The following is a 20709-nucleotide window of genomic DNA, read 5'->3' on the forward strand; positions in this document are numbered from 1 at the left end:
CTTTCTTTCTTTCTTTCTTTCTTTCTTTCTTTCTTTCTTTCTTTCTTTCTTTCTTTCTTTCTTTCTTTCTTTCTTTCTTTCTTTCTTTCTTTCTTTCCTTCTTTCTTTCTTCCCTCCTTCCTTTGTATTGATAATGAGTGGCACAGTGTTTGGAACATGATAGGCACTTAGTAAATGCTTGTTGATTGATTAAGCACTCTTCAGGGGAGTGCCTCCGCATTTTGGCACTCTTTTGCTCTTTTGCCCATTGTTTGGGGGCCTCAGAGCATCCCAGTGTCTCTGTCTCTTCATTAGGACAGTGGTTCAGGGTCCTCTCTCTCCATCCTTCCCAATGCTTTTGGTCCCAAGATAGGCCATCAGTCCAACTTCTCACACTGCCCCTCCCTGAACCTCAGACTTTTCATCTGTAAAATGACTTACTCTAAGTACCCTTCCAGGAAAGATCCTTTTTTATTCTATAAGTCTATTATAAGCCTCTCCACAGGGTCTAGCTGCCTCCCTCCCAGCTGATTTTGTTTTTGCCTTATGTGCAACAGTTGTTATAGATCAGTTAAACACCAGCCTTCCAACCACCCTTGGCTCCTTACTTTATATTCTCCCCAAGTACATCCTCATATATGACTGCAGTGCTTCTCCTTGGACACAAGAGGGGGCACATAGCCTGGCCTCTGAAGTAATAGCTACTCCTCCAAGAACTTTCCAAAGCCTTCCAGCTACAGTTCCCATCTCAGGACCCAGTAGAGTTGCTGGGTGTCTCCACAAAGCATCTTCTGAGCTCTGCTCCTGGGTTGATGGTGGCTGAGGACTCCAGGAAGAACTGACAGATTCCCCAGCCACAGGCTTTGCCCAGGGTTGCTCTCCCACAGCTCCCACAGCTTTTGGAGAATGCTGGGGCTCACTTATTGACTTGGCTGTCCTCGAGGAGGGATCCTTATTTTGCAGGTCTGTGCAAAGGAGGCAAGACCAGCAGGTCTAGAGAGAGGATCCATTGGAGCTCTGCCTCTGCTTGGGATCTTTCTATGACCTCCACTGGATCTGGTTGACTTTGGAAGAAGAGCCTATGTAAGCAATCTCTGACCTCCACTTTCCTCATTGCTGTGACACTAGCTAGTTCTGTTCTTGCCATGGCTTGCTCTGGAAACTAAGGGGATCACTCTGGCCTGCAGAAGACTGACACCCACGGGTAAGTTTGAGGCCTGCTCAAAGCAGCTAGTGTGTTATGTTCTGAAGGGGAGAGGAATGCTTTGGGAGTCTGGCAGAGTCCACTCCTCAGCTGGAGCCAGGGAAATGCAACCAAGGCCTTTGGATGGTGGGTATCCCTTTGGATGGTGGGTTTGATGGCAGAGTATCCACCTTCTCATTTGCCCCCTGCATTGACCACCCAGGCCAAGAGAAGGTAGTGTTTAATCCCTGAGGCCTGGTGAGCACAGTGAACCACCTGGGTTTGGGAGGATGATGGCAGCCTAGATGAGGGACTGATTAGCATGAGAACCTGCCCATGGAATGGGATGTCTTAGGTTACAACATGTAAGTCCACATACACATACTACATATATGTTTATGGGTGCAGATGAGAGGAATATAGGATTATAGTATCCTGGATCTGGAACCAGAAGGGACCTTAGAGGTCACCTAGTCCAATACCCTCTCATTTCACAGATGGGGAAACTGAGGCCCAGGGAGGTTAAATGACTTTCCATGTTTCTGCAGATAGGAGGGAGGATTTGAAGCCAGGTTCTCTGATTTGCAAAACCTACAAAGAAGTTTTGGGTTATCATTTCAGGGTTTACTAAGTGGCATTAAGGGTATGGGGCAAAGTAATTCCATCTGCTTAGTGATGCTCCCTCCAGGGGAAATCATCATTCTTGCTTGTTTTCTTTGGGTCCGATTAGTCTAAAGCAAGAAGATCCAAGGAAAAGTAACAAGTGCACATTAACAAAATCCTGGACCTGGGAGAAGCCCCAAGAGAGGAGCAAGGCCTGTATCACCCCCCAGTCTCCATGGGGAGCAGGAAGCAGTCTCACTAGGACTAGGAGAATAGGGCTGAGAATTGATGTCTTAATCATAGAATCATAGATTCAGAGCTGGAACCAACCTTCTTCCCCTTTACAGATGTAGAAACTGAGGCCCAGAAAGGGGAAGAGATTTTTCCAAGGTCACCCAGGCAGTTAAGTATCAGAGATAGTATTTGAACTCAGTTTAAGCACTGTCTGTGTTTCAGCAACAAACTTCTGCCCTGGTTTTTGTCAAATGGAGCCAATGTGACTTACCTTAGGTGAAAGGTGGTTTCATCAATAGGTAGATGGAAGTCTTAAGAAGAGGATAGAAAACAATTTGCCTGCACTGGTTTTGTATAGTTATAAGAATGTGTTTGAAGTTGAGTTCTGACATCCAATTTACCTTTTTAAATGTCTCAGAATTTTGCAAGTGCTGGGAAGTGCTGTCATCATATTTACAAAAGGTCCCTCACCCTTTGGTTTTAAAAACTGCTGAGCTTTAACTGACATATTTTCTTTCTATAATCTATTATTCGTTCTGTGTCAAAATCTCCAGTGTGTGCTCCTCTCCTTCCAAAGTATGCAATGCCTACTTTTTTGTCCTAGCATTTCCCCTGGCTTCCAGAGAGGTCAGATGAGGCTAGCCCTGGACAATCCTACTAACAAGCATAGATTCAGAGCAGGGAGAGAGCTTAGGAATCATGCAACCCAACTCCCTCATTTTGCAGAGGAGGAAACTGAGACCCAGAGAGCTCACAAGACTTGTCCAAGGTGCTATATGGCTGTTGCTGCCTGACTCCCACCCTGTTAGCTGTCTCTGGCACTGCAGAAGGGCATCCAAAGTGCTGAACTTATGTTCTCAGGACTGGGCAGTTGCCAATGACCTGTCTGATGAGAAAATGCTATGGAACTGTATGGTGAGTGTGTGTGTGTGTGTGTGTGTGTAGGGGTTATTACTATTCTTATCATCATCATTATTGCTGCTATTAATATAACACTATTGCTTGTTGATCCATCCTTCAGAACAGATATTTGGCGTGGTCTTCTGGAAGGGACCGATGATCTCAGGGTCCAAAATACCCCAAATACAACTTGTAGTAGACAGAACATTCTGATGCTTTCCTTCCAAGTTACAAACTTGCAACAGAACTGGCCCAGCATTGCCAAACTCATCTCACTAACATCTGGCCCCTGCTCTGCAAAGGTTCTCTCTAACACACAGGAGTGCGTGCGCATGCGTGCACACACACACACACACACACACACACACACACACTCCTTTGGGCTGGGATGTTTTCCTGCACCACAGCTGGGAGGTGGGGAGGGAGTGAGTTATGAAGAAAAGATTATGGGGGAGGGGAAAGTAAGAGGTGGCTTTAGAGTCATAGTATGATAACAAGGCGCACATTCCAACTTCAATCTAAACTCTGAGAAGGCGAGAAAAGGGGAAATGGGGGTAGGGCAGATGAGGAGGATTTGTGTGTTTTCAGCGTGTAAACATAGGAGAACCCATGAAGGCAACTTTCTCTCCTCATTTTTGGAGATGCCCACACATCTGATCTCGGCTTGACCTTCCCTCTGGGTGTTAGGGGCTGTTGTTCTTGGCAAGGAGAGTTGCCAAGGTTGGGTTTAAAAGGAAACTTGTCTTGTGCTTTGCACCTCCAGTGCAGAGAGTGGCCAGAGGGGAGGGGTGTCTGAGTGCTGGTGAAAGGAGAGAGGAGGCCCTTTCCAGCTCAGATGCTATGTGACTGCATAGGACCCCACCAAGCCCTCCTCCCTGGAGAAGGGGTGGAGGATTTGGAGAGAAAGTGCTGATCTGCAGGAACTCTGTTTCTGACAACCTGGGAATGGAGGTGGGGTGACTCAGATTTTGGAGGGCAGGAGGAAAAATTTATGGGGGGCTGGACTGAAAGAAGAAATCAGGATATAGAAACACTGACATGATCCCAATGGATCATGGGATATTGCTGAAGGGGTGACAGGTGGGGACAGGGATGCCGCATTTAAAGGGTGGTCTGAAGAGAGGTGTAGGCTGTGTCTAAGGAGACCCAACATCTGGTCCTGTTCTGCCTCTAGAAGCATGGAATACCTTGCCATTTTAGGACCTTAGGGAAATCATTTAGCCTTCCATTCAATTCAATCCAGCAAACATTTATTGAAAAGCCTTGGAAGATAAAGGATAACATTTGGATGTATACCAGTGATTTTGCAGGCATATCAATGTAGGTTAATATCTTCTCTGAAACTTGTAATCTGACAAGACATAAGTATGTTTTCCAGGCTCAAAGACCATCTCTGGAACATTTATGCCACATTACCTCTTGGGCACTAGGAATGCAAAGACTAAAAAAAAAAAAAAAGGAATAGTCCTTGGCCTCAAATAGTTTACTATCTATTAGTGAAAAATAACAGCTACACAGACAGGGAAAAACAAAATAGTTTGGTATGGGGGTAAAGCCACTGGGGGAGGAGAGGGCTTGTAAAGATGGCCCCAGAGCTAAGCCTTGAAAAGAGGTGAGGCGTGAGAAAATTGCAGGCACAGAGGACAGCTTGATGGAGGGGAAGCCAAGCTTTACCTCTTCTAAGTTCCTTTAAACTAGATGCTCAGGGTTTGGGACGGCCTAGATTAGAATGTGTAACTATATGTGTCCCCAGCTCTCAGCTTTGCCTTTGTTCCTTCCCTTTTGCCAATCGAATGCCTACCCAACCTTTAAAGCACAACTACAATGCTACTTCCTTCAGGGAGTCTTCTTTAATTTCTCCTATCTCCCTTTCCCTTCAGGCCTAAGAGACCACTTTTCTAAGGATGGCAGTTCACCTTTCTATAGCACCTTCAAGTTTCTGTCCTTAAAACATGACTGAGAGGGAGGTACTGAGGGCAGACAACAGGGAGATCCTTGCCAGGTCATGGGCATTTATTGTCAGTCTTAGAGGGAAAAAAATCAATTCAGAAAGGGGTAGGTTGGTCCTGCATCTCTCTCCATCTTCCTGGTCCAAAATTGACAAGAGGATCCTACACTGAGGGCCTGCAAGGAAAGAATGCGTGCTTTGGATTATCCTCATTCTGCAGACAAGAAATCTGAAGCCCCTTTTTGTTTCCCATCCACAAAGTTTGGGACGTGGGCTGCTTGTTGTCTGAGTTATCTTCCAGCTTGGCCATTTGATGAGGTAGGCAAAACTCACCAATCCCTAAACTGTGTTGGCTAATGACCCTCGGGAAGGGAAGCTGCATAGGAGTGAGGAGGCAAGATGGCAGGCCTCCGTCCTCAGGCTCTTGCTGCCAGAAGCAGCTCAGTCAGCACTGGAAGTGCGGGATCTGGATGAGCCACAGGTTTCTGGTCCCCTTTTGGCTGGTTCACCTGAATGGAGTTAGAGCATTCCTCCTGGCGGTTGTGTCATCTACTAACTGGGTATTATAATAATCTTTGCCTCCTGGGAGGCTGAACTAGAAACATCTCAAAGTCCTATGAAGCTTTGACTCTATAATTCCTGTATCATTCCCCAGTCTCTGCTGGCTAGCTTTCCTCCCTTCTAAGACATGCACAGGAAAGGGCAGAGAGGAAACCCTGCCCGACAGTCCTTGGCTCACATTCCAGCTGCTTGCTCTCTCCTTCCTCGTGTTCCATTGGGCCCAGAACCAGCCTTCAGCTCATTCCCTGGGGTAGAGGAGGTTTTGTTCCTTCTGCCCCCGACATGGGACAGAGTATGCTTTGAGCTCTGTCAGCTCTAGCACACTCCTGCGGCTGTAGGGAGGAAAAGGAGATCAAAGGCCATGTTGCCTAGAAGCTTGGTTCCTCCCAGGTCCGAGAAGTCAGTGGATGGGATAGGAATGAGGATGCTTTTCTGGAGGCTCTTCTGATTCGAAGACTCCAAGCAGAGGTTGGGTGACTACTTGTTGGGGGGTGATTGTTAGGGATTCCTTCCAGGCAGGTATCACACTGTTGAGGTCCCTCCCAACTTCAAATTTCTATGATTCCATCATTCAGAAACAGGGAGCTGACAATGGAAAGAATGCTGAGGCAAGCTATATGGCATAGTGGATAGAGTGCCGTGCCTAGAGTCAGGAAGACTTGAGTTCAAGTTTTACTAAAACACTTACTAGCTATGTGATCCTGGACAAGTCACGTAACCCCTATTTGCCTCTGTTTCCTCCTCTGTAAAACAGAGATAATAACTGCACCTACCTTCCAGGAGTGTTATGATGATAAAATGAGATAATAATTGCAAAATGCTTAGTACAGTGCCCAGCACATAGTAGGAGCTATATAAATGTTAGTTACTACCACCACCATCAGTACCACCACCACTACCTCTACTACTACTACTACTACTGCTGCTGCTGCTACTGCTTCTGCTACTACTACACTATTATTATTATCATTAATAATAATAATAATAATTAGGTTCAGAATCACAGAATCATGGAATCAGTACCAGAAGGGATCTTGGCTGCCAACTAATCTAGCCCTTACCTAGAAAGAATCTCCATAGGGGTCCAACAGAGCAAGGTTAAACCCTCTTCCACATGACGAGTATTTGAAGACAGCTATTATCCCCTCCCTCCCACCCGCTCAATGCTGTTTTCTCTTTTCCAAACTAAGCATGCTCCATTCCCTCAATTGATCAATTAAAAAGCACTTACTAAGGACCTAGTATGTGCTGGGTTCTGGGGATACAAACAGAATGAAGAAAGGAAACAGTTGTTACTCAGACAAAGCTTACATCTTAACAGGGAAAGAACAAGGACACATTTAAGAACTTATAAAATAGATATGAAGGTAACAAATCCAAGGTAGTTCAATATAGGGTGGTTGGGTAGGTAAAGCACTAGAAGATTTGGAGGATCAGGAAAAACTTCTTAAAGAAGATGGCACTTGGGCTGAGTCTGAAAGGAAGAAGGGACACTATGAGATAGACGTGAGGAATGAATATATTCCAGGCATTGGGGAGAGAGAGTGGAAAGACGCAGAGATAGGAAATGGGATGCTTGTGTGAGGAGAAGGCAAAACCAGTTTGTCTGGATTGGAGAGTCAAGGAGAGAGTGCTGTGAGGCCAGAAAGATAGCTTGGGGCCAGGCTGTGAAAGGCTTTAAAGTTAAAAAGCGGAATTTTCATTTTATCCAGGGGCAATAGGGAGCCACTGGAGTTTATTGAGTGGGGAGTGACATGGCCAGTTTTGCACTTAAGGAAAATCACTTTGACAGCTATGTTGGATGAACTAAAATGGTGAGACCCTTGAGTGAGAGAGAGAGAGATCAGTTTGGAAGCTGATGCAATGATCTAGGTAAAGGGGACTAGAGCCTGAACTGTAGTGATGGAAGAGAAGGATTCAAATGTGAGAGATGTTCTACAGATAGAAATGGCGAGATTTGGCAATTGATTGTATATGTGGAGTGAGGGAGAATGAAGGATTGAGGTTAATAACAAAGTTATGAGCCTGAGACACTGGGGGAACAGTGGTGTCTTTTACAGAAACAGGAAAATTTGGGAGAGAGATGGTTTTGGGTGTAGGTAGAGATAATGAGGTCAGTTTTATACGTGCTGAGTTTGATATGTCTCTGGACATCAAGTGTGAAATGTCAAATAGACATGTGGTGATGTGAGACAGAAGCTCAAGAGACAGAATAGTATTTGTTATATAGATTTATGGATCATCTTTTAAAATTATTTTAAATTTATGGAATAAAACAAACATTTCCATAACATAGTATAATAAAAAAGAAACTGCAAATCTACTATGTGCAACTTGCTATTCCTTTTAAATATATAATATATATAATATTTTATTATAAATAAAATATATAATATTTTAAATATATAATATCATGTAAGTTTCTTTTTTTCCTTTTTTTTCTCTCTCCCCCCTCCCCATTAAATCTGCAAGACCTGATGAGGTCTCTGAAAGACAGAGTGTAGACAGAGAAGAGGGCCCAGGACAGAGCCTTGGGGGACACTCAAAATTAGGAGACATGATATGAATGATGAGCCAGCAAAGGAGCTTGATAAGGAATGGTCATCCTAGTAAGAGAACTAAAAGAGAATAGTGTCATGAAATAGGTGAGCGAATCCAGGAGAAGAGAATGGTCAACCAATACTCAAATGGATCAGAGAGGTCAAGTATGATGAAGACTATGAAAAGACATCAGCTTTGGCAATAAAGAAAACGCTAGTAAATTTGGAGAGCAGTTTCAGTTGACTGAATGGACGCAAAATGCTAAGGAGTGTTGAGTGGAAGTAGAGGTGGTGTAGCTTTTTCTAGGAGTTTTGTCTGGAAAAAAGGGAAGAGAGAGAATAGGTGTTAACTTGAGGGGATGATAGGATCTAGGGAACTTTTTTTTTAAGGAAGGGAAACACAGATATATTTGAAGGCAGGAAGGAAGGAACCATTAGACACAGGTTGAACATTACCTAGAGGTGATGATCAAAGGAGAAGCCAGGAGGGCATGGGATGAAGGGCACAAAGTTGACCTTGGCAAGGAAAAGGGACAAGTTACTATAAGAAACTAGAGTAAAGGAGTTAGTAGGACATTATGTAAAGGAATTTTTATATGAGAAGAAGAGGAAAAGAAGGATCTGGAAGTGAACTGACCACGAACTCAAGAGCCTTCACCAACCTAGTTGCCTTCCTCAGAACGCTCTTCAGCTTGTCAATATCCCTCCCAACTCTGGTTCCTAGAACGGAAGGTGACGCTCTAGATAAGGTCTGTCCAGAAAAAAGATATGATCGCTTCTTTGTTCTTGGAGGCTGTACTTCTCTTAATGCAACCTGAGGTTGCCCTAGTTTTTAAACCTCAATGTCAGTTTCCTCATCTGTAAAATGGGGACTATGATATTTGGAATATTTACTTCATAGGGTTGCCATGAGGATCGAATGAGATAGTGCATGGAAACCTATTTGTAAACCTTAAAGGGCTATGCAGTGTCAATTACTGTTATTCCTGAGAAATGCTTTATTTTAATCTGGTAGAGGGTCTTATTGTACAAAAGTAAAGGTGTAATGTGTTTCTATTTTGTAGTATGTATTTTCATTTCTCTCTCTCTCTCTCTCTCTCTCTCTCTCTCTTTCTCTCTCTGCCATGTTTCTCTGTCTGCAGCAGGACCCAATGGACAATAAAGGCATGTATTTGCACAACTTTGGGGACCGGGAGAATGGCTCCATCTTTGAGGAGACTTTCGAGGGCAGGAGCCTATCCAAACTGAACCTGTGTGAGGATGGTGAGTACCCCTGTTCCCATCACCTTAATGGTGGTGCCAGAATTTCCTCTGGAAAGAGCAGCCCTAGGGGCCCTTGGGGTTCAGCTCCAATCCTGAGAATGTTGTGACTATGAGATATAACCTCAGCTTTGCTCTGGGGGCACTGTGCAGCCAACCTGGGGGTCAGACTCCTGATGCATGGGGGGCACTTTATACATCGCAAAACATTTTTTTGGCATGTATTTTCATGTCCTCATGAATTATTATTCTTTATCTCTCCTCCCTTTGACAGCTACATTCTTAGAAAAAAAAAACCTTATTGTTCTTGCCCCCATTTCTTTTCACTTACTTCTCAACCACTTGCAATTTGGCTTCCTACCTCATTGTTCAACTGAAACTATTGTCTCCAAAGTCACCAAAGATCTCTTATTTGCCAAATTAGGTGGATTAATGACTATAATATCATTCAAATCATCTGGGAGGAACCCTAGTCTGGTTTCTAGGCCAAATTGAGGCATAGAAAAGTTAAGTGACTTGCTCACGGTTATATTTGTAGTAAGAAGCAGAACTGGAATTTGAACCCAGGTCCTGCACCCTGCTGCCCCAAATATCCAAATGAATAAAAACAGTCATGGCCACTTCCCTAGTGCAATTTCAAGGAGACAGGATAAATATGGAAACAAATGTACCAAAATGTGTTTTCCTGAAGGTTTCCTGTTTCCAAATGTGTTCTTTTTCTTGAATTCTATGTTCTTGGCTACTGGTTGGGAGGGAATAGCAGAATCCAGCTGAGGTGGAAACCTTGGGGAGGCAGGAGAGCTGGATTAGAGTGGCAACTTAAAAATCTGTCAAACTAGGATCTCAACTTTTCCCATTCTTTTAATTTCTTCCTTTTTTTTTTTTTTTTTTTGCTTTTTGGAGGGCAATTGGGGTTAACTGACTTGCCCAAAGTCACACAGCTAGGTTTTTTTGTGTGTGTGTGTTAAGTGTCTTGAGGTTGAATTTGAACACAGGTCCTCCTGACTCCAGGGCTGGTGCTCTATTCACTGCACCACCTAGCCGCCCCCATTCTTTTAATTTCTAAGGGGAAAGTGAACGCTCTCTGATTTATATGAGATCCTAAGCCAGCCTTGATTTGCTTTCTCCTTGCAAGTCCACAAAACCTCAGCTAGACTGTGACATCCTCTTCTCCAGAATCCCTGTCTCAGAAGAAGGAAATAGCTAGGGAGGGGGAAGGGAAGGGAGTGAGTGAGTTGCAGAGGGGGGAAAGCAAGGAAGAATGATCATGGGGGATGCAGGAGAGAAAGAAGAGGTCAAGCAAGACAGGGAGGAGAGGGACGGGACACTCAGTGCTAACAGAATTAGGACTATACAATAGATAATAGAGTCTTAAAATATCAGAAAGTCAAACCAATTCAAGAAGTTTCTTTCTTTCCTTTTTTTTTTGCCTTTTGGAGGGCAATTGGGGTTAAGTAACTTGCCCAAGGTTACACGGCTAGTATTTTTGTGTTAAGTGTCTGAGGCTGGATCCGAACTCAGGTCCTCCTGACTCCAGGGCCAGCACCCTGCGCCACCTAGCCACCCCTTGTTTCTTTTTTTCTTGTAGGATTTTCCCCATTTGTAGGGGATTAGCTAGGGTGAGAATTGGAGGCCTTGCAAAATGGACTATTTTTTTTTCAAACTGGAGAAGAAAATGACGGCAGTTAGTGGATGGCTGTAGATAGAGTGTTGGGCTTGGAGTCAGGAAAACCTGAGTTCAAATCTGGCTTCAGACACTTACTAGCTGTGTGACTCTGTCTGTTTTCTCTTCTGCAAAAATGAGCTAGAGAAGGAAATGGCAAACCACTCCAGTATCTTTGCCAAGAAAACCCCAAATGGGGTCATAGAGTTGGACATGACTGAAGCGTTACAAAATTAAACAACAAAAATAAAATTATCTTTGTGGTAAGATCTCCTTAGAGCAGCACCATTTCCATGCTCTTACAGGGATTTGATTGCAGACCTGTATTTAAGACTGTGTGGAACCTGAGACCACCTAGCTCCTCTTAAATCTGTAAGCCTTATGGGTGTCCTTGCTTCAGATATCTTCAAAGAAGATATCTAGTCATGGTTCACTGGCTGTTCTCCATGCCTAGAATTGGCAGGGGTTTTTAGGTCATCTAGTTCAGCCTCCTCATTTTACAGAGAAAGAAAGTGAAGCTTAGAAGGTGTAGTGATTTGCTCAAGATCCATCAAGGACCTTGCATCAAGGGGCAGAGCTGAGATTTGAACCCAAGTCCTTTGACTTCAAATCTAGGCCTCTTTTCCCTGTATCATGCTACCTCTAATCTTACAGCCAACTTTGGAAACAAATTTAGGCTTAATGAGAGGAAAAACCTCCTAACAATTAGAACTATATAAAAGAAATGTGGATTGCTTTGGAAGGTGGTTGGGTTCCCTTTACTTGAAGTCTTTAAACAGACTTGAAGATGACCATATGTTTGGCATCCCCCTCGCTCCTTCTACAATCCAGGCAAACTAGCCTTTCTAATGTTCCTCACACATGGCTCTCCAGCTTCCCGCTCTCTTTGTACTGGCTGTCCTCCATGCCTAGAACACACTCACTCCAACCTCACCCGTGCCTGTCAGAATCACTCATTTCCTTCAAACTTCTCTCAAGGTCATTCTCTTTGGCAAAGAAAACATAAACACCACCTTCCACATGTGGGACCTTTTTTGACTCCCCAAATGTCTAGCACCATTTTTATTTTCATATTGCCAGCATTCTGAATAGTGCCTGGCATATAGTAAGTGCTTAATAAAAATTATAATTGATTTAAAAAAAAATTTTTTTAAAGATACTTTTTTTGGGGCGGCCAGGTAGCACAGTGAGTAAGAGCACTGGCTCCAGTGTTGAGAAGACCTGGAGATCGAATCCCAGTCTCAGACACTTAGCACCCACCCAGAAACACCTGGCCGTGTAACCTTGAGCAAGTTACTTAACCCCAATTGCTTAGGGGCCGCCAGGTGGCTCAGAGAGTAAGAGCACCGGCTCCAGTGTCTGGATGACCTGGATCAAATCTGGGCTCAGATACTCAGTACCACGCCCAGAAATATACTGGCCATGTAACCTCGAGCAAGTTACTTAACCCCGATTGCTTTAAAAAAAAAAAAAGATGCTTTTTTTTTTAGGTACCAGCTGGCCTGATGGCTGCTGAGGACTCTTCTGATGCTAAAACTCTATAATTATGTGATATCTGCCCCAAATCTGTCCTAGTAGTACTTAGTTGTCATCCATCTCAGTCCTTTCTGGGCATGTGGAAGTACAGAGCTTGAGGGAACATTGTTGTTTAATCGTTTTTTCAGTTGTGTCTGACTCTTCATGACCCCTTTTGAGGTTTTCTTGGCAAAGATATTGCATTGGTTTGCCATTTCCTTCTCCAGCTCATTTTACAGAAGAGGAAACTGAGGCAAACAGGGTTAAGTGACTTGCCCAGGGTCACACAGCTAGTAAGTGTCTGAGGAAATTTTCCTAACTCTAGGCCTGGCAATCTATCCACTGTGTCACCTAGTTGCCCTTGAGGGAAAATTAGAAATCATCTAGTCCAGCCCATTATTTTACAGATGCATCAAAGGAGGCCCAGAGAAATAAAGAGATTGTCCAAGGTCTTTCAATTCCTACATCAGTCCTCTTCTGCTTATAGTACAGCACACTGAGGAAGGATCATAGGACCTGGAAGGGGCCTCCAAGGCCTTTATTTTACAGATGAGGAAATTAAGTCTGATAAGGCCTAATGGCACAAGATTGAAATCCAGCAAACTACAAATCCTGGAAGATACCCAAGCAGATGTGATCAGGGTGGATGGAGAGGAAGGAAAAAGAGGATTAGGGATTGATAAAGACGATTATCAGAGCCTCCATTTTGAGACTATGAAACCTGTAGTAGCCAAAGCTGGACGTAGAAGATTGTCCTAGACGCTCAATTTGTGGGAGCCCTTGGGTACTCAGAATTTCTTTTTTATTTGCTCAATGTCACACAGGTAGCAAATGTCAGAGATGAGTTTTGAACCAGGTCTAACTCCAAGGTCAGTGGTCTTTCCTCCGTGCCACCCTGAGGCTGTACCATACAGCAGATGTCGCTGAGAAAATTGTCCTTTTTGGCAAAAACAAAGAAAAGTTTCTGAAGTATGTGGGGGGAGGGGAGGGGTTGCCAAGCACAGTGCTGTCCAAGACAAGTGAAAGAGTTTTTGTGCTAAAGTGTTCTCATCTGTAAAATGAGGGGCTGGTTAGATGATTTCTAAGGTAGCCCAGTGACCTTGAATAAGCCACTTCCCCATCTCTATATCTCAGTTTCCTCATCTGTAAAATGAGGGTTGGTTGGATTAAATGACCTCCAACGACCTGTGAACCTAAATGTCTTTTCCTTTGGAAAAAAAAAATCTAAAGAAGGAGCCATCTGGGCCTGCTCCTTATTCCCTCCTTTCTCTTTGCTTCTCTACTTTCCTCTTTTCTCTTCCCCCTCCCTTTTCTTCATTTCTCTCCATTGTTTTCATGCCTGTACAGCTGTGAACCCTTCCAGCCTGGCGCCAAGGGGAGGAGGAGGAGGAGGAAGAGGCAAAAAGAAGAAGGAGGAGGAGGCTTGGGTGGTGTTCTGGCTGAGTCCAGCTCCCTCTCTGTAGGCCCCCCCCCCCTAGTGCTTTCTGAGGGCCAGAGAGAGGTGTTAGTGTCAGAAAAATATTACAGTCATTGCTTCCCCTGAGCCCCATCCCCATCCACTGGGTTTGTGACATCACACAGAACAGACTGCAAAAAAGAACCTTGTAGCAGTAATGAGTTACACATGGTCCCTGAAACTGCATGCTGCCTACAAAGAGACAGCCTGCTGAAATGGGCGACCAGGCTCCCCTTCCAAAATGTCCCTATAAAACCGAATGGTTCTCCTAGGAATCCTGACATCTACCATCTAATCCAGTAGGGTACACCCTCCACTTTCCCTCTCACCTCACTTTTACTTCACTGATCACTTGTGGGTCAGCAACTGAGATGGATAGGAGCTGGGTTTAGAGCTGGAAGGAACCTTGGAGGTCTTTGGTCCAAACTCTTCATTTTAGTTATCAGGAAACTAAGGCTCAGGGAGGAGAAATTACTTGTCCAAGGTCACACCCCAATAAAATGAATTCAGAATTAGATGGAGCTTTGCAGAGAAGTTTGCATTCATTATCTCCTTTGATTCTCACAACAACCCTGTGAAGTAGTTGCTATTATCATCTCAATTTTCAGGTGAGTCAACTGAGTCTCAGAGAGGCCCAGTGGTCACACAGCTAAAATATGTCAAAGGCTAGTTTTTTAGCCAAGGTGTCCTGACTCTTAGTTCTCTTTGCATCATGTAACCATGTCTTTAGGAATTGAATGAAGTGAGATTCAAACCCAGCTCCTCTGATTTCAAATGCAGTGCTCTATGGTCTCTATATATCTCAATGATCTGTCACCAGACATTTCTATTCTTCTCTCCCCTCCCTTGATTTCCTTTTCTACTTTTACCCTTCCTTTCTACTTTTCCCTTCTCCATTGCTTCTACCTTGATTTACTGAAAGGATCCACACACTTCTTTTGGTCCTGTTGGAAAGACTCAGAGCCAACAAGATTTGAGATTGAATATCTCCTTGATGATAGGACTTGGCAAAAATCTAGGGTAAGAGTGTTTAGGCTTTTTAAAAAATTTTGGAGCAAATCAGGGAGAGGGAGAAGATGTTCTTATGGAGACAGAACTGACATTAAGATGGATATCATTGCATAGTTGACATAGAATGTTTGACTTGGTATCAGGAAGATCTGGGTTCAAATTATGCTTTTAACACTTACTAGCTGTGTAGCTCTGGGCAAGCATTTTAAACCTTTTGAGATCTAGGTACTACTATAAGACTTACATACTAAATTATAGATAGGTTGGGGTCTGCCATAGTAGAGGGACCTCCCAGATAGTTGCAACCATAGATCCATGACCTACTGGTTGACAGTCAATTGCTGGAGCAAGGATAGGGACATCACTGCCAACTGCATTTGCCTCATTTCTTGGAATGCCAGTAAACCTTGGGTTTGGGGGACTGAGAATGGGGAATGTGGTGGCAACCTCATCTAGTTTAGAGATCTACAACACTAAGGCTTCAAGATCCACCTCTTGGGGCCTGCTGGTCTAGGATCTTAAAACTACACTAAGGTTTTTAAGGTATCTTGTATTTTAATGAGTGTTTTTTGCCCCTTTCCCTGCTTGAGGGAAACTATGTTTGTAAGCACCACTAGAGGGCAGGATTCCTCCCGGAAGTGGAGCCACAGAGCCCGAGGAATCGAAGTCTTTCAGCTCAGTTTCTCCTAAGTATTTTGTATAAAAATACACACACACACAGAAGGACCTTTGATTCATTGTGTATCTGTCCTTTTCTTCCCACCTTAGTAGGGGAGATATGAATGCAGTTTCCTGAAGTTTGAGGCCTTGCTGTGGTTTGCTTCTATTAGGGACAAATTTCAGTAATGAGATAGCAATCAATCAATCATCAAGCATTATTAACCATCTACTCCATGCCACAAACTGTGCTGGGGATCGATATCACAGGGAGAGCAAAGAAAAATCCAGAGGAAAAAGCTCTAGCTCCCTTAGGGATGGTCCCCTTAAGGGCCAACACAGTGGGACACTCATCTTCTCCTCCTTGTCCAAGGTCCTGATTCCCAGGTCAGCACTCCAGCCTCCTAATCTATTCTACAACTAGAATGAAGAAAAGAAAAAGTGTTTATTAGGCATTTACTATTGTGCCAGGCACCATACTAAGTTCTGTAGGTGCAAATGCAAAAAGAGAGACAGTCCCTATTCTCAAAGAGCTTATATTCTACCAAATAATTTAGCACAGATAGGAGATTGAAGACCAGGGAAGAGAGTTTTGGTCTGGAGAGTCCAAGGATGGTGCAGAGTTGATGCATAAAACAAACAATTGACATGCCCTCTCTAGAAGGGGAAGCATTATTGATTTGATTGTTGGGCCAAGAGCAAGAGATGGACAAGGGAGTAGAGGGTTGGGGTGGTAAGGGATGTACTTGCCTGTAGGCAGATTGCCAGCTGGCTTGGGTGGATGGCTGAATGATATGTGAAGGTAAAGCCTGGTCTGAAGTCTGGAGTCATCTAGAAGTAGGTGGCTAGTTTGCATACACACACAGTCACAAATCAAGAAAGTAGAACTTCTAACAGGAGTTCTAAAAATTAGGGGATTAATTTTCAAGGGACTGGGGACATGCCTTCTATAGATGCAGGGTACAGAGCTCTAGCTCTAGAACTGAAGGTTCTGGTCTAGATGGGGGATGAAGTAAGTAAGGTAGATTTCAAGATGGTCATAGGGTGAATAGATGGATGTTTTGTGTTACTGTATCTTAGAGAACAATTGCTATTCTCCTGTTCTGGGAAGACTGGAGAAAGTGGGCTTTTAGGAGAACTTTTAGTAAACACAGGAATGTGAGCGGTGGTTGAATATTAGGGGGTATTATGAGACTTAGCATCTATCTTGGTTCCATCTTTACTGCCATCAACCAAAAGATAAAAGATATTTCTGCTCAAATACCTTGTCCTTTGGTTCATTCATTATTTCAGAATTTATAAGCACTGCTATGTGGTAGCCCTATGGGTAGACAAAGATGTTTAAGTTCATGATCTCTTGGACTTCACTGCAGAGTTATTTCCTATCAATTCTTTCCATTTATTGCTCCTAGGATCTCCCATTCTGTCCATTCAGTCCAGTATACACAGGCAGCTCAATGCATGATTCAACTTAACTACAAAGTCAGGAAATTTTGGGGGGACAAACCACACATAGCCTACGTAAGACACAATTACAACCTGACAATTGCTTAGAAAATTAAACTATCATTCCTTCTAGGCCTATTGCCCTTTCTGTTGTTACCCACACTATCATCCCTCTTACAGTTCTGGAGTCTTCACCTTAGTTCTGTTGTAAAGTTTCAGATCAAGCACTAGGCTTTGGTCTTTATTTTATTATTATTTTTTCTTGCTTTTTTTGGAGGGGGAAGGCAGGAAAATTGGGATTAAGTGACTTGCCTAAGGTCACATGGCTAGTAACTGTTAAGTGTCTGAGGCCAGATTTGAACTCAGGTCCTCTTGACTCCAGGGCTGGTGCTCTATTCGCTGCACCACCTAGCTGCCCCTGGGCTTTGGTCTTTATTTTGTTCTCTGGAAGACTTAGGTTTGTCCTCATTTTGGCCTCAAGTACATAAAATGATCAATTCTTTTATTGTCCCTGTAGTTTAGGTCCTAGTCAAAAAGGAATGAAAGAATGCCTAATTCTAGGGTCATGGTCTATGAGTGAAGGAATTTTCCCTTTCTTTTTGCCCTTGAACAGTGACAGCAAAGAGTGAAGCTATGATCTACCATCAAGGAGATGAGATGATACTCATCTTCCTGTCACTTACCTCTCTCTGCTCACTGAAAGTTCTCCTGAACCAGGCAGGTCTCCTCTGTCTGATCTTCAGCACAGGCTCCCTAGAGGCTGTCCCTCCTCCATTTTCTTCTATTAGGCATTATTATGGGTTCCCCTGTCCTATTTCTGTCCTGAGTACTTTTTAACAAATGCCCTTTAACTTGTCTCCTTATTGTTGTTCAGTCATTTTCAGTCATGTCCGACTCTTTGTGATGTCCTTTGGGGTTTTCTTGGCAAAAATACTGGAGTGGTTTGCCATTTCCTTCTCCAGCACATTTTACAGATAAGGAAACTGAGGTAAACAGGGTTAAGTGACTTGCCCAGGGTCACACAGCTAATGAGTGTCTGAGGCCAGATTTGAAGTCAGGTCTTCCTGATTCTAGGCCAAGTTCTCTATCCATTGAGCAATCTAACTGTCCCTCTCTTCTTAAAGGATCATTGATTTAGAATTGAAATTTCAGAGGTCATCTAGACAACCTTTTCATTTTACAGATGAAGATACTGAGGACCAAAATGATTGAGTGACTCACCATGGTGACACAGATAGTGTCAGTGGTAGGATTTGAACCCAGGTCCTCTGACTCCAGAGTCAGTTCTCTTTCCAACACACCATCCTGCCTCCTCACTGATCTATTTCTCTGTGTATTCACCTGTGTCAAATGAACCTTTTGTCCCCTCAACTTGATCATCATATACCCCTCTATCACCTGAACTCCTGTTAGATACTTCCTGGTCTATGTTACTTAAGGAGTAATGAAAGAACATAATCAATTAGTGATCAGTTTACAGCTAGCAAACCACTATTCCAGGGGTATGTTGGTAAATGTTTAAGAATGAGCTCTCCAGAAACATAGGATACACTTTTAAAGTTTAATCTGTATTATTCCCACTTTCTCCATCACTTTCTTAAGTCTAGACAATCAACGAAGCAATAAATCAAGCCCTGATTGGTAGTATTTGCTGATTTTGGAGGTGTAACAGAGCTCAACCTAGGAGTGTGTTGAAGCCAGCTCATATCTGTTTGAGGTGCCAATTATTAAATTTTCAGTATGAGCATTTCAACCTCAGAAATGAGAAAAGTTCTTTACAAATATTATACCATTTAATCCTCACAACAACCCTATATGGTAGATGCTATCATTATCCTTACTTTTCAGTTTAGGAAACTAAAGCAGATAGAAATTAAATGATTTGCCAGGGCCACATAGCAAGACTCGAACTTGGATCTTCCTGATTTCTAAGTCTGACACTGTCCATCCAATAGCACCATGTTTTCTGACTGAGGCATGCTGGGCTCAGAAATGGGAGAAGAAGGGTAGGGGTAACAAGAAGAGGCTGTCTGAGCTAGGGCTGGATTTTCCTCGTAGCTTTTAGCAATCTGTTAAGGCCTGGTCCCAGCAACCGCATTCCCAGTTCATCTCTAGCTCCTACTCCCTGCCCCATTTCAGGCATGTTTCTCCTGAAACCCTCGCCCTCCCAGATGTCTACCCGGCCACCCCATCTTCTGAGAACTCTCAGGATTCACACCACCCCCAAGCCACTCAGAACTGATTGATTCAATTTCCCCCATCATGTTTTCATTGGAAATGTATCTGTCTCGAGTCTTAGTCTCTCAGAACCCTGCTCTCTGGGTCTTCCAAGGTGACTTGACACTTTGCCAAGACTATTTGATTAGTTAATATACTGATGGGAAAGAAGTTATTCATGGGCCCCCTATATCCATAAAAATGGATCAAGTATTGGCTGGACTTGGGTGTCATCTCTCATTTTTGTAATGTTGCACTGTGTCCCCCATGCCTATAATTCATGCTCTCCCTATCTCTGTCCTTTAGAATGCCTAGTTTCCTTCAAGATTCAGTGCAAATGATCCCTTCTATGTGACACGTTTCCTGATCTCCCAAATTGCTAGTGTCTTCCCCCACTTCCAGTTGCCTTGTCTCTAGTTTGCATACACCTAGATATATATCCATGGCTGTCTATCTCAGCTAGACCAGAGCTAGGAACGTCTCCTCCATCTGATCTTCAACACAGGCTCCCCAGAGGCTGTTCCTCCTCTATTTTTTTCAATTAGGCATTATTATGGGTTCCCCTGTCCTATGTGTGTTCTGATTACTTTTTAACAAATGTCCTTTAACCTTTCTCATTGTTATTCAATTATTTTCAGTACCTCTGTGCCTGTCTGGCACATAGTAGGATCTTAATCAATGCTTCTTGATTTATTGATTGATGTCTCTTGCTTTCTCTTTCTCTACTGTAGAACTCAGGCACTCTTCTAAACAGAGAATTCCTTCTTCCACCCTCTCCCTGCCCTGCCCCACCACATGCCTATTCCTACAACCAGCTTCTCTGGGCTATGTGTGAGCTTTTTTTTTTTTTTTTGCTTTTGGGAGGGCATTTGGGGTTAAGTGACTTGCCCAAGGTCACATGGCTAGTAAGAGTTAATTGTCTGAGGTCGGATTTGAACTCAGTTCCTCCTGAGTCCAGGGCCAGTGCTCTGTTCACTTTGCCACCTAGCCGCCCCTATATGTGAGATTTTACAACTAAAATTTTTGGAGGTATATAGCAAAGATAGGATGAGCTTGTGGGCAGATTGGCCCACTGGCCTGGTTGTCTGTGAGAGGGGGTAGCTATAGGTTTAGTGCATGAGTTAAATCGGGACCTAAGAGCAAACAATGGACCACAGTCTGAAAACACAAATGTCACAGCTCTCACTGTGCCCCTTCTTGTCTACTTTCTACTTCCCCCCCTCTCCCTGCCCCCATTGCTGGGCATGTACCTGAATAGATACATTCCTCTGACTAGGGAAGCCAAAGCATATCTTTGGGTCACAGAATCATAGGTTTGGGACTGAAAGGAATCTCAGGTGTTATCTAGTTTAATCCTTTCATTATACAAATGAGAAATCCGAATGCCAAACAAGTTTGATTTGTCCAAGGTTCATAAGAGTCAAGATTCCAATGCCGTTGACATAAAGTTGGCATGCCCATCATCTTTAGACAGCTTAAGACACCAGTGTAAAGGCATAGAGGACCGTTCAGGAGTTCTTGGGCATCTTTACCTAT

General features: G+C 43.5%; 1 protein-coding gene across 3 annotated transcripts in view; it reads left to right on the forward strand.

Moving 5' to 3' along the window:
* The first annotated feature begins 679 nt into the window (after nucleotides 1–679).
* SCARA5 (scavenger receptor class A member 5) overlaps nucleotides 680–20709 on the forward strand; it is a 162014-nt gene continuing 141984 nt past the window's right edge. For 2 of the 3 annotated variants that reach the window (XM_069071926.1, XM_069071928.1), the window contains exons 1-2: nucleotides 682–1183; nucleotides 9091–9211. In XM_069071926.1, the coding sequence (XP_068928027.1) occupies nucleotides 9100–9211 (112 nt within the window). In that variant the 5' untranslated portion in view covers nucleotides 682–1183; nucleotides 9091–9099. Of the gene's footprint in view, nucleotides 1184–9090; nucleotides 9212–20709 lie in introns of all 3 variants that reach the window. The other variant, XM_069071927.1, reaches the window with a different exon arrangement.

The sequence above is a fragment of the Petaurus breviceps genome, unplaced genomic scaffold (genome assembly GCF_028583685.1).
Source record: "Petaurus breviceps papuanus isolate PSGF00001 unplaced genomic scaffold, PetGlider_PUasm1.0 90845, whole genome shotgun sequence".
Classification (NCBI taxonomy): Eukaryota; Metazoa; Chordata; class Mammalia; order Diprotodontia; family Petauridae; genus Petaurus; species Petaurus breviceps.